The sequence below is a fragment of the Macrotis lagotis genome, chromosome 1, assembly GCF_037893015.1.
Source record: "Macrotis lagotis isolate mMagLag1 chromosome 1, bilby.v1.9.chrom.fasta, whole genome shotgun sequence".
In the NCBI taxonomy this organism is placed as follows: Eukaryota; Metazoa; Chordata; class Mammalia; order Peramelemorphia; family Peramelidae; genus Macrotis; species Macrotis lagotis.
Genome location: NC_133658.1, coordinates 580,777,490 through 580,792,015, shown reverse-complemented (window position 1 = coordinate 580,792,015; position 14,526 = coordinate 580,777,490). Strand labels below are relative to the sequence as shown.

At 36.6% G+C, this 14,526-nt stretch overlaps 1 protein-coding gene across 10 annotated transcripts in view; it reads left to right on the top strand.

Annotated features, from left to right (window-relative positions):
- The window catches only part of SLC12A8 (solute carrier family 12 member 8), a 171,037-nt gene that overhangs the window by 154,571 nt on the left and 1,940 nt on the right, over positions 1–14,526 (top strand). For 9 of the 10 annotated variants that reach the window (XM_074214709.1, XM_074214712.1, XM_074214703.1 and 6 more), the window contains 3 exons: positions 5,173–5,270; positions 6,610–6,727; positions 10,084–10,144. In XM_074214709.1, the coding sequence (XP_074070810.1) occupies positions 5,173–5,270; positions 6,610–6,727; positions 10,084–10,144 (277 nt within the window). Of the gene's footprint in view, positions 1–5,172; positions 5,271–6,609; positions 6,728–10,024; positions 10,145–14,526 lie in introns of those variants that run through there. The other variant, XM_074214710.1, reaches the window with a different exon arrangement.

Below are 14,526 nucleotides of genomic sequence, written 5' to 3'. Positions count from 1 at the left end.
TGCATGAATAAAATCAGTGAAAAAATATAAATGATAGAGTGGGGAAATATTTGCACCAGATAACATTGATAAAAGTCTGCTACCCAAATATATAGATGGATTTGGCACAATTAATATCATGAACTATTCTGTAATAGCTAAATGACCAAAGTATATGAATAAGGTTTTCAAAAGAGGATTGATAAACTCTAAATGGCCACAGGAAAACATGTTCCAAATCACTCCAACTTAGAGAAATTAAAATTATGCTGAAATTTTACATCATTCCTTGCATAATTTCCAACACAAAAAGACATTGGAAATAAGTGATGGTGGAGCTATGTAAATAAACATAGATACTTTGGTGCATTGTTAGTGGAACTATGAAGTAAGTGTCCAGTCATTCCATATTTCAATTTGAATTATATAAGTACCAAGAAGTATATCCTGAGTGACCTTGTAATCCTATTATTAATCATATACCAAAGAAACACAAAAAGAGAAAGAGTGATTATGTACTAGAAGCAGCATTCTTTTTGCTAGCAAAGAACTATAATTAAAAAAATGAATACCCTTTGATTGGGGAATAACAATTGAAATTATGGTATGTGAATGTAATTAAATATTGTGAGAAATTATGAATATGAGGGATTCAGAAAAACATGAGATTTGAATGAACTGAAGTAAAGCTAAATAAATGGAACCAGAAATCAAAATGTTTAACTAGGACAGCAAAAATGAAGGTCACTTAAAGAAAGTTGGACTCTGAGTAATGGAAAAAACCAGTGAAGGTCCCAGAGAAGAGGTAATGAACCATACCACCTTCTTCCCCTAGGAGAGGTGGAATAGTTGAAGCATTGTCAGGTAATGTTAGTATATTGGATGATTTTGCTGAATTGTTTTTCTTTGTTACAATGCATACTTCAAATTGGAAGGAAAGGATGGGAAATGACTGCAATGTAAAGATAAAAGGCATTAACAAAATATAATTTAAATTGAAAAATATTTCAGAAATTGAACTCATACCAGACCATGAAAATCCTGTTCAAAAAACTTCTATCGTGTCCTTAGAAGACAAGATCATAAGATCATAAGTTTAGTGATAGACATAGCCAGAGGACCAGAGAGATCAAGTGACTTTCTCATGGTTACATAGGCAGGAGGGCACCAACAGTAGATTTTGAACTCAAATTCTCTGACTCTAGAGCCAGAAGTTTTTCCACTAAACATATGGGGATCCTGAAAGTCTTCCCTTCCAAAATTGATTTTTTTTTGAGGAGTTCTCATTTCTTACCTAGCCTTAATCAATGAATGAGTATTGTTTCAGATAAATTGAGCAAGACCTTATCTTAAAAAGACAGAGGTCTCCCACTGCATCCTGAGTCATCTCTAGTCATCCTGATTTAGTTATATCTTGCCACTTTCTCCAGATAACTCTGGGAGAGAGGAGGCTGATGACTTTGCACAGCCTTGCCTCCATTAAACCCAATTCATTTGCATGTCATGGTATCACTCCCTGATGCCATTGGTCCTCTTTGTCAATAAAGGACAAACAACATGAGGATCAGGTATATGTTCCCATAAAAAGGTCAATGCAGGCAGTATAACTTAGTAGATAGAGTCCTGGCCTTCAGGTTCAAATTCTGACTCTGGTGTACAATAATTGTGACCATCAGGAAACAAACAAAAAACTAGGGCTTGGAGCCAAAAGTCTTGGTTTCTAGTCTTAGTCCCACCACTAACTAAAATACTTTGGACAAGGTTAAGATCTCTCCGTGTCAAGGTTTTTTCCTTTTAAGGTGTGTGTGTATGTGTATGTGTGTGTGTGTGTGTGTGTGTGTGTGTGTGTGTGTGTGTATGTGTGTGTGTGTGTGTGTGTGTGTATTTGTAAGATAACAAATAACAGCGTACTTTGAAAAGCTATCACTATGACACAGAAGTCTGTAATATGTTAACTGAGTTATTGAGATTGAGGACTAAGGAATGAAACATCACTTAAATAGGGTTTGTAGGTTTCCATTAACCAGGCTACCCCTGCCTTGAAGATTGCTGAGAATAGAACATTCTAGAACAAGAAATGGGAGAATAAATGTGGGGAGCAGCTGGAGAGTAGTCACAGGACTGCTGTGAACTTTCTACTTGTTCTGAACATTTCCAAATTATTGTAATGATTCTCATATTACAAGGATTGTAGTATTGGTTTACTATTATTATTATTATTTTTTCCAATTACATGTTATGAAAGTTTTTAACATTCATCCACTTGCATATTTATAAGTTATATATCCTTCTACCACTCTCCCTTCCCAACCCCTCCCCTCAGTGACAAAAAGTTTAGTAAAAGTAAAAAAAAATTGTATTTAGCATGTTTACATATTAGTCATTTTGTATATGAGGAATTAGGACTAAGGGAAAAGAAACCATAGGATAAGGACAAAAACAACAGAAGTTTTTTTTTTAAGTGAATATAGTATCCATTAAGATTTTGTGGTGTTTTTTTTTTTTATTTACTTGTTTTTGGCCTTCTTCTGGATGAGGATGACATTGTCCATCACAGGTCTTCCAGGATTGTCCTAGATCTCTGAGCTGCTGAGAAGAACTGCATCAGTTATAGTTGGTTGACTCACAATGGGTTGTTGTTAATGTGTACAATGTTCTCTTGGTTCTGCTCGTTTCCCTCAGCATCAGTTTGTGTAAATCTTTTTATGCTTCTCTAAATTCTTACCATTCATGGTTTCTTATAGAACAATAGTGCTCCATGACATTCATATACCACAATTTGTTCAACCATTCCCCAAATGATGGGCATCCCCTCAATTTCCAATTCTTTGCCACTACAAAAAAAGCTGCTATAAATTATTTTTGAATGTGTGGGACTTTTCCCATTTTTAAAATTTCTTTTGGATATAGGCCCAGTAATGGTATTGCTAGGTTAAAGGGTTTGATCTGTACTATTACTCTTTGGGCATGGTTCCATATTGCTCTCCAGTATGGTTGAATCAGTTCACAACCCCACAACAGTGCATTCATGTCCTAATCACAACCTCTCCAACATTGATCATTTTCCCTTTTAGTCATCTTAGTCAATCTGATAGGAGTAAGGTGGTACCTCATAATTGTTTTAATTTGCATTTCTTTAATCAATAATGATCTGGAGCATTTTTTGTATGATTATATGATTATATATATATGTATATATAGCTTTAATTTCTTCATTTGAAATTTAATTTCAATTAATTTCATATGATTACATATAGCTTTAAATTTGATTAAATTCTCTCTATATTTTAGAAATGAGAACTTTATCAGAATCCTTAACTATGAAAATTGTTTCCCAGCTTGTTTTCTTCTAATCTTGACTGCATTGATTTTATTAGTGCAAAAACTTTTTAATATAATCAAATATAGTCAAATAATTTTAATATAGTCAAATATAGTCAAAATCATTCATTTTATATTTTATAATGTACTCTATTTCTTGTTTGTTTTTTAATATATTCAAAATCATTTTATAATGTACTCTATTTCTTGTTTGGTTTTAGATTTCTCCCCTTTCCCTAAATCTGACAGAATATTTCTCGATCTGTTAAATGGTCTATTGTACTTCCCTTTTTGTCTAAATCCTATACCCATTTTGACCTTATTTTGGTATAGGGTGTGAGATATGGATCTATGGTTTAGTTTTTTCTATATTATTTCCCAGTTTCTCAGCAGTATTTGACAAATAGTGTGTTCTTATCCCAGAAGCTGATGTTTTTGGGTTTTTCAAGCATAGATTATGATAGTCATATACTGCATATACATATTGTGATTCAAGAGGGATTTCAGAGGCCATCTAGATTTGTGTCCTTCCTCTTATAGAAAACTTAGACCCAGATAAGTTAATGTTGAATAAATGCATGAATAAGAACTGGTCTATGCATTTCTCATTTTTTCTCTCATCACTAGTGAATACAGTCCTGACCTTCAGGTTCAAGTTCTAACTCTTGCTCACAATAGTTCTGTGGTCATCAGCAAGTCACTTTGTCTCTTGGTAGTCTCTAAGATTACAGAAGAGCTGTTGATCTATATTGGGGGAGGGAATTTCCACACTGGGAGCCCCCTACACAGATGAACTCACAGATCTTTTCACCAAAAAAGTAATATAGCTAATAAGTTAGACAGCCTGTCTTTTGAAGTATTTTTTTTTCATCAAATTATACTATCTTATGCATTTGTCAGTGGCAAGAAAATAATTTTTATATTCCATTCATGGAAAGGGACATTTCTTAGCTCAGTGAGGGAAAAGGGGACTTATACCTCAGCATTCCCTAAGCACCATAATTAAGAATGGTATTGCTTTTGGAAAGAAGTATTGGAAAATTTTAGAGAAATATGGAAAGAATTACATGATCTGATGCTGAGTGAAGGAAGCAGAACCAAGAGAACACTGTATACATTAACAGCAACATTGTGAGTTGATCAACTATGATGGATGCAGCCCCTCTCAACAGTTCAGAGATCTAGGACAACCTTGGGAGACAAATTATTGCCAATGCCAACCTCATCTGGGGGGGGACACACACAGAATCTGAATGTATACTATTTTCACTTTATTAGAACTTCTCTTATGTTTTTTTCTTCCTCTCCCTTGGTTCTCTTACTTTTCCCTCAGACCTGATTCCTCTTACACAAAACGACTAAGATGTAAATATGTTGAACACAAATATAAATATACAACTTTTACAAGACTCTTGGTCACCAAGGGAAAGGGGAAAGTAAATATGATGGATAAATGGTAGAAGTAGATAAATATATGGTAGATAAATATGTAACTTATAAATATGCAAATAGAAGAATGTTAAAAAAACAACCATAGCATGTAATTGGAAAAATAAAATAAAATATCAGTTAAAAAAAGCAGTGTTGGAAAGTTTTTAGCACAGAGAATTAGCTACCATGGAATTATTGAGTGTTTTTTGATTGAAAGTTCTGAAGTATCCTTATTTAATTCCTATCCTAAGTCTTAGAAGACAGCTAAGAAGGACTGGAAAAGGGAGAGAAATGATGCAATTTTGTCTGGTGAGAAGAGAGATGGGGTTTGTAGCTTGTATTGAACCTGGGAGAAGGGTGGAGAAGCTTGCTTGTAAAAATAGATGATGGCTTGGTAACATAACACAATTGAATTCAGGGTTGGGTTTGTCCTCTCTCCAGATTCTTTCCCAAAGCTCAATACCCAGGAACAGGATGTCGAGAGGAGACCGATTTCCTTCTACATTCAATTGTGCAACCCGTGGGTCTCCCTGTTTGGGGTGAGTAACAGTACCTTGACCTTGGTTGGCTCTGGGGTCCAGATCAGGATGTAAGGATGGGTGGAGTTCCATGAGATCCAGGCCTGGATGAAAGGCAGGGGAGCTCCCCCTCATAATTCATCTATTTATTAGATTCCAGGAATGCAATTTGTCAGATTGTCATATTATAATTTAGATGATCCTCAGCAGGGCTATACTTCAATTTTAATGAAATGTCATTTTAATTGAGATTTAACTTTTTTTAAATGAATATTTGTTCCCAGAAGCATGAAGAATTCTCCTAAATGCACAAGTTACCCAGATTTAATTTGTATGGGTGGATGTGGTGTAAGTTGTAAAACCAACTTAGTCAGCACTTCTTGGAGTGGAGGTAATAATTAGTTGAAAAAAACCCCCAGTATGTAATATTTAGAGAGTCTGCTTTAGAGTTGGAGAACTGGGTTCAAGTGCTGTCACTGCTACAAAAGCCATAGTTGTAAGTATGTCACTTTAGCCAATCATTCCCAGGGAACTCTTTAAGACTGAGTTCTAGCTGATCTGTTATTTGAGAGAATTTCCAAACTGAGAGTTCCTTACATTGATAAGACCAAATCTCAAAAAATAGCTACTTTTAATGTCCTGCAAGGCATCTTGTATTGGGTCAGACCTGATTCAGAGTTGGAACTGGAATAAGACAGAGAAGGTTCAGTAAAAGGGAGTATGCTCAATAGCAGATGGAAGGAAAGTCCTACAAAGATCCAACTTTGATTCTGCTAGTTGCATCTTCATGTGTCATGATGGCACATGGGTAGGATGGATTGATGTCCATGGGAAATTCTAATTCCTTGTGTATTTGGAGAACCAAGGAGCTACATGAATGCTTAAGATGCAGTTTGGCATTCAAAGCCTTTATAACCTGACCCCCTCTACCTCTCCTCTCTTCTTAACCCTCACTCACTTCCATTCTATAATACTGGTCTTTCCTTGGTTGAGACACTCCATTTTCAGACACCAACCATGTTCACTGACTGTGTTTCATCCCTGAATTCTCTCCTTCCTCATTTTCATCTCCTGGCTTCTCTCAGGTCCCAGCTAAAATTTCACCTTATATAAGAAACTTCCTCAGTCTCCCAAGATTCTATGATCAATCCCATGATTTTCCCATGATTAATCTTTGTTGATTATTTCCAGTTTATACTTTTTTTTGTAAATACAGTTTTTTTGTACATAATTATTTGCTTGTTGATGCCCCTATTAGATTGTGAGCTCCTTGAGGGCAGGGACTCTTGCTTTTCATTGCATTCTTGTGATGTAGGAAATCATAGGATTATCTGTTCACTACCATGTTGTTTACCAACAGGCCATTGGGTCTCTCACCATCATGTTTGTGATCCAATGGATCTATGCCTTGGTTGACATAGGGGTTGCTGTTATCCTCTATTTCTACATAGGCCAAGTCAGCCCTGGACTTCACCCTGGTAAGTGTAGGCACCTTCTGCCTCTCCTTCTCTTCCATCAGGGTTTCTTACTATAAATCAGAGGTTCTAACCCTAACCTTGATTTTTAAAAACATTTTGTTAAGTTTTTAATATATTTGGTTTCCTTTGTAATCCTTTGTGCTTTATTTTATGTATTTAAAAACATTCTGTTGCAGGGTTCACAGGCTTTCCCAGACACAGAAAAGGTTAAGTACCTTGCTTTAATTTAGAAGTCCTTCATTAGAAAGGCTTTGTGAATGATCAGTAGATCCCATAGCTCATTAATTCCTTTAGTTGGAACATGGAAGTCAAAGAGGTCAACAGGCTAGATGTGGGCAATAGCAGGTTGGAAGTCCCTAGGATTCCATAGCAAACCAATAGGGTCAGCACTCGGCAGATAGGTACACTACAAGAGGAGAAGTTTCCAGAAACCAGACAAAAATCCATAAAATCTTCAAGAATAATAGGAACATTATAAGAAAAAAAAGCAAGGAGGCTGATTAAAAAGCAGCCTTGCCCACAGGAAATAAGAACCCCAGGGAGGAATCTGGGCAAGGTATGGACAGCCACAAGAAAGGAGCCTAATTTGGAACAGTGCTTTGTCTCCCTGCATTCTGGAGTTTTCACAGGTTTCCTGTGGAGGCAGGAACCAGCCCCAGGCTTGGCTACCCTGGGGTTTGCCAAGTAGACATAAATGTTAGTTCTGCTATGGGAGGAATGGGGAATGAAGAGTTGGTGAGAGGGTGTGAAGAGCAGATTGGTTCCTGCAAGAGGCCAACAGTTCAGATCTCACCTGTGTTTTTGAATGATTAAGTCACTTGATTTTGTGTCAAAAAAAAAGTTCTTAAATTCAAGTGGCCTTGTGGGAGGTCATTTGTCATGTGATTTAGCATCTTTCCCTCTAGAAACAAAAAAGATCCCAATTTACAGGTACCAGTTGAATTTGGATAGACTGTTGCTTTTTTGGACTCCCTGCATTTTTTTTTTTGTTTTCTGATCTTTAGCATATTTTTATTATTTTTTGCTTTTAAGCACTCTGACTGGCAACTCACTTGATTAATTTGCCACAAACTCCTTAAAAGAGTTAGAGTGTGCTAACTTATTGTGTACCCCTATGAAAACCCCAACAGGTATAAAGACAGGTATCTGAACAACCTCCTACTCTTAGAAAGCCCTTGAGTATAGCATATAATAAATAGCTTCGCTATTTACTTGTAGCTTCCTTAACTGGAGACATTCTTAAAAACTAGTAAGAAGCGGGGTAAGTTCTCTCCCTCATCACAAGAAGGGTAAATCCTCTCATCAATTAACTGGACTTGTCCTGGCTTGAGTTCATTATAATATACTGTGATGAGCTCACCTTTACACCCAGCTGCATCTTAAAATTCTCACCCACCACTACTGAAGATAGTTATAAACCATATATTGTTTCAGATATTCTTGACCCAGAGAAGAAGCAGGACTTTCTCCTGTATCTGGGAGACTGGTAAGCTGTGGACATAAGGAGAGGATGGAGCCAGTATATAGCTAACACATTCCAGAATTGATTGAGGACTCCTCTGAAGACTGTTTTACTAACCTATAGTCTTGAGGTCAGGAGAGGGTCTCTGGGAATAGGGATATTGGAACAAAAATGCAATGTACACTCTATTTTTGTAATAATAGGACTGGCTTTAGATTGAATTGATCCCTATTCATCCAGGACCTTTGAGACCAGCAGGGAGGGCACAGTTTTTGACCATGGGATCAATGATATCTTACCCCAAAGCTAACTGGTCCATTAAAGGAATCTACTACCTTGCCCTCATTTGGCACCATACCTAAGAAAACATTCAACAGAAAAAAAAGACATTAAGAAGGCCCTTTTCAACAAAGCAATGCTTCTAAAATTCAAATTGAAATTAATGGGGCAAAGTGCTAGATCTTTTGGAGCATAATTATGGTGATACATTATAATTATTTTTAATCAAGCAGTAATGACATTAGTTAAATAATAAAATAAAACCTCATTGACTCAGAGGGTTTGTGGGGGAAGCTAATGAGAAATGGTGAGTTGTCTGATTATAGGGTACCTTTTAATTGACCTATACTTTTAATTATGAACAATAATTCAGTGTCACCAAAGGCATTTTACCTAGAAGTCCTTAGAGAACCCTCCTTAGCATATAGAGTGGTTTATAATTAGCATAACAATTATTAGTATGTCAGTGTTACTTCTAATGTTCCAAGAAGCAGTTTTTTTTTTTTTCTCAAGTACTTTAAATCTCCTGGTCCATCTCACGTTTTCCTCCAACATTATTTCTGTCTCTTGGTATTAACTTTGAGAAACTTATTTTTACAAAGGGAGTTCAAAGGTAAACTTTAAGATGATCTTGAATAATAATTAATAAAAGTTTATTGTATCTTAGATTTATTCAGCAGGTTTGTATACAACAGGTTTAACATGCAAATGAAGGCCTCTATAGTTATGTATGTTATTACTTAATTCTGAGATGCATTAATTTCCATTTTAAGCAATACTACTTGATAGGCACCAGAAATGCAATCATATTTTAGAAGATTCAACATTAATTAAATAGTTAAGATATGCTAGTCAGCATTCAGATATCAGACATTAGCTGATAAATATAATGTCAAGACTATCCAAATAATTAATTTTAGTGTTAGCTACACTTTAGATTTCAACTCTAACATGGAGATGAATGAATGAAAGTGTTTATATTCAAGCACTGCACAAAGCCCCAAGAAGCAAATATAAAAGAAATATCCTTGCTTGTGATTGCCAGGAAATAGAATTGTAGTCTGGAGAGCCAGAGGATGATGATTTGATCCATAGGGAAGTAGATTAATATCCCCTTTCTAAAAACAATAGCAGTATTGATTTTATTGCTGTGCCCATAGTAAAAGGTGATAATGTATATACAAATTTTGTAACCCTAAAATATTGTTTTGTAAGGGATTGATGAAAATTATCATTTGCAATTTCTCAACCTTCCTACTTCTTTTTCTACCACAATTTTTCATTTTCATTAACATTTAAAGACTTAGCACACACACACATACATACATACATACATACACCATTTTTATTTTCAAAAGCAGATCTCTGATAAATTTTCCTTGCTTTTTGAATCATCACCTTACTGAGTTAAGGCTTACAGGAAATTTTTCAAAAATTAATCAAATCCTGTAATTCACTTTTGGCACATAATAGGTTCTAAATAAATGTCAGTTGACTGACTTGTAATAGAGATTAAAATGATGTGGGTGGATTAAAATGAGTTGGGTGGTTTGCAGGCCCAGGAGGAACTTTTGTCATGACTATGCTTGCATCTGTCTATCTGCTGACTTCATAGGAGCTGCTGCCAATTTTAGCCTTTTCAGATGGTTGAAGTCCCTTCTGATACCTTCATTCAGGTTGGTGTAAAATTTTATTATTTTTTCCATAGATAGATAACATTCCTGGGATATGGGATGCAGTGAAAATGTATCCAACCTAGTCTAGGTTGGATGTGAATCAGGATAAGTGGTTTGACCATTGAGAACCTATTGAGGGATCCAGGATTTTTCTCTCTCTATTTCTTCTACTCTTCCTTCTTCCAGTTTTTTTGGTTTTATTTTTGCCTTGGAATACTCAATATACTGCAGAATAACTGAAAGTTTCCAATCCTGGAATAGTGACAGAGTACCAATGTCTCTCTCCTCCGTGGTCGCCATTCTGAGATTCATAGAATATCATAATTGAAGAAAACCTTGTAGTCTAGCCCCATCGTCATCATCATCATCATCATTTTTTTTTTGAGACTTGATATCTCTTTCTTACCCAGTATGGAAGTGCAGTGATGATTCAGAGGACTGGTCCCAGTACTGATTGGAATGAATTCTTTTAACCTGCTCTTTTTTTCCCTGACCTGAATCAATTTCCCCCTCCTTAACCAGCCTGATAACCTCCCCTTCCTCTCCCCCCGCCCTGCTCCTGGGTGCTCACTGTATTGGTGCTAGACTTAATGTGGACATAGCCTCCTAAGGTGTAGCCTCCAGGAGCAGGGATCAGAAATCCTTCATTTTATAGAGGAGGAAATCATATCCTAAAGAGAAGAGGAGGCTAGCCTGAAGTCACATGGTTCTTATCAATCATCAAGAAAAATGCTTTTATTAAACCTTTGTGTGAGTGTATATATATATATATATATATATATATATATATATATATATAGTGTATAGTAGGAGTTTAACAAACATTTATTGAACTCAGTCTAGTTGTAAGAGAGTGACTCAGATAAAGACTCTGCCCTCTGAAATGAGAATATATTAATATGGACACACTTAGGTAGCCAATCAATCAATCAATAAGTATTCACTAAGTATTTACTATGGACAGGAACTGTACTAAATTCTGGAGATATCAGGCAAAAACAAAAATGCATTCTTCCCTCAAGGAGTTTACAGTGTGATGCAAGGGTTTGTAACCTAGAGTTTGTGATCTTAAAAAAAATTGATACTTGTAATAAAATATAACTGGTTTTCTTTGTAATTGTTCGTTTTTTTTCACTTGGGTTTGATGCTTTGTGACTCCATTTGGGGGGTTTTCTTGGCAGAGATCTTAGAGTGGTTTGCCATTTTCCTTCTCCAGCTCATTTTACCGGATGAAGAAACAGAGGCAAACAAGGTTAAGTGACTTGTCCAGGATCACACATCTAGTAAGCATCTGAAGACAAATTTGAACTCAGGTCTTTCTGACTCCAGATCCTGCGCTCTATTGTGCCACTTAACTGCCCTTTTCTTTGTAATATTATGTATTTTATTCATTTAAAAATATGCTAAGTAAGAGTTCAGACATTTCAACACATTGCCAGTGATGTCTGTGACAAAGAAGAGGTTAAGATCCACTGATCTAATGGGACAGGAAACATAGATATCACAAAGAAAACAGGAAACCAAAATATATATTGAGAGGTGCTTGTATCCTTAGGTCTGCCAAATTACTGCTTGAAGGCAGTTAGGTGGCTCAGTAGATAGAAAGTCTATAGAGAGCTGGCCAGGAGTTGGGAAGCCTGAATTCAAATTTGGCCTTAGACAATTACTAGATATGTGATCCTGGGCAAGTCACTCATCCCTGTTTGCCTGTTTCCTCATTTGTAAAAGTGAACTGGAGAAGAAAATAGCACACCACTCTAGTATCTTTGCCAAGAAAACCCCATGAACTATAAACATGGGATCACAAAGAGTAGGACTTGACTGATTGATTGAACAGTGACCATAACAGATTGTCAAAGGTGTCAAAAGGCTGGTGGACAGGCAGTAAATACAAGTTTGAAGTGACAATCCTTCATTAACTATTGCCAAACTAGATTAGACAAGAAGACGCCAACATTTTTCTGATTCGTTTGGGAAGACTCATGGGGAGGTAAACATTGTATAGTATTCTATATTCTTTATCTTCCTTACTACCTGGAACTACAGTTCCCTTTTCATAAAATTAGAGCTCCAACTAATGATCCCTACTCCCTTATCTTGTCACCAGTGGGAAGTCAAGATTTCAGGTTTAGGCATATCCAAGCAGAAACTAACTGGGTGTTTTGCAGGTTGGATCAAACTTGGATTGCCTGGACCAATAGCTTAGAAGCTAGAATATTAAAAGGAAATAAAGAGAGACTGTGGTCAGTGTGAAGAGAGGGATAGAACTAGATATGGGGAGAAAAGAGGGGCAGATGTATAACAACAAATCACTATTTTGCCTGTTTGAAAGTTGAGAATTTAGGGTTTCTACCCATCCAAAACAGTGTAAGGATCTGCAGAACATGAAATACCAATAAAAATGACTTCTCTCCACCCTCTTCCACATCTTAACTGGTTCTGAAGGAGATAACATTGGATGGATTAGAAGTGCATCATGGGTAGATGATATCTATAAGTTCCAAAACCAGAAATGAAGGCGGCTTAGGGAGGGGTGGGGAAATATCTTACTTATCTGATTTCCTTGGATCTTTTTTGTCACTTGTAGTTTTAAAACTCAGGTTTTATTTCTTTCAGTTTCATCCTAGGTTTCATATCTAGCATCTCCCTCAAAATAAACCAGAGAGGGGCAGCTAGGTGGTGCAGTGGTTAAAGCACAGGCCCTGGAGTCAGGAGTACCTGGGTTCAAATCCAGTCTCAGACACTTAATAATTACCTAGCTGTGTGGCCTCGGGCAAGTCGTTTAACCCCATTTGCCTTGCAAAAACCTAAAAAATAAAATGACCCAGAGAAGTATCATTTGATGTGATGAGGTTTCTTTTAGAAATGACTACCACTACCTGTGGTTGAAATAGGACTCAGCATCAGGACTGAGGACCTTACTATCCAGCTATATTCTGAAATGGCAATTCTAGCCATGTCCATACTAATATGCTAGCTTTTCAGCAACTACCCTATAATTCTTTTTTGGGGGGATGATGGAAGTAATAAAATAAGTCTGCCTATAGCTTTGATGACCCTGTATCTGTGTTCTCTAGTTCAACCCAATGCACTGGTGGCTTTCTGACTTCCTCCAAATAAAGCAGCACTAATTACTCCATTCCAAAGTGATAAACCCTCCCTCAAAAGACTTCAGGAGGTGGGATTGGATAGAAGCTATTTGTCTCTAGGAATTTTGTAGTTTTCTTCAGAAATTGGTAGCGAGGATCACAACCCCCAATTTGGAAACCTATTAAAGGCAGGCCAACCTATCTTGTGTTCTTAAGAGCTATGCAGGTGAGATTTCTTAACTAACTTTTATACTAGTAAAGTTTGCGTGTGTGTGTGTGTGTGTGTGTGTGTGTGTGTGTGTGTGTGTGACTTCTCTATATTGGCTGGTATGACCTTTATTATCGGATAATAAATTTCCTTTGGCAGCTCCAACATTTGTAAGAAAGAGGTTTATGGGGGCAGCTAGGTGGCACAATGGATAGAGCAACAGCCCTGGAGTCAGGAGGACCTCAGTTCAAAACTAGCCTCAGACACTTAATAATTACCTAAACCTTGGGCAAGTCACTTAACCCCATTGCCTTAAATAAATAAATAAAAAGAAAGAGGTTTATTCTTCCTCAAAATATCCTAAATCTGCAGTTTAGATAGATTCTCAATAGGTGACAATGGTGCTTTATACACATGGAACTACAAGAGGAATTTATTTTTCTGAGTCATTTGATATTTTCTTTTCAAGTGCCTCAAATCTAAACCTACAAATTTTCTATATGGTTTTTTCAGACATAAAGCTATTCATTGGAATAATATGCCTCAACAGCATTAAGCAATGAAGTGGAGAATTCTTATAGAACATGCTTTTGAAGGAAACAAGCATTTATTTTTTGAAGTGCCTTTTAAATTCAGGTAGATGGTTCACTGAATAGAGTGCTGAGCCTGGAGTCAGGAAGACATGAGTTCAAATCCAGCCTCAGATACTAATTGTGTAGTCCTTGGCAAGTCACTTATCCTCTATTTGCTATAATCCACTGGTGAAGGAAATGGAAAGACCACTTTGGTATCTTTGCTAAGAAAACTCCAAGGTCAGTAATGGCATGCTATGGTCTGCTTTGGATCACAAAGAGTCAGACATGACTGAACAACTGAACAACAATAATATGTCTAATTTGATCCTCACAACAATTCTGGGGATGCTATTATTCTTCTCATTTTGCAGTTGAGGAAACTGAGGCAAACAAAGTGACTTACCAAGGTCAATCACATAGCTAGTGAGGGTCTGAGGTTGTATTTGAACTTGGGTCTTCTTGTCTCCAAATCCAGCACCCAGTACCAGCCACAGATGCCTAAGGTACAAT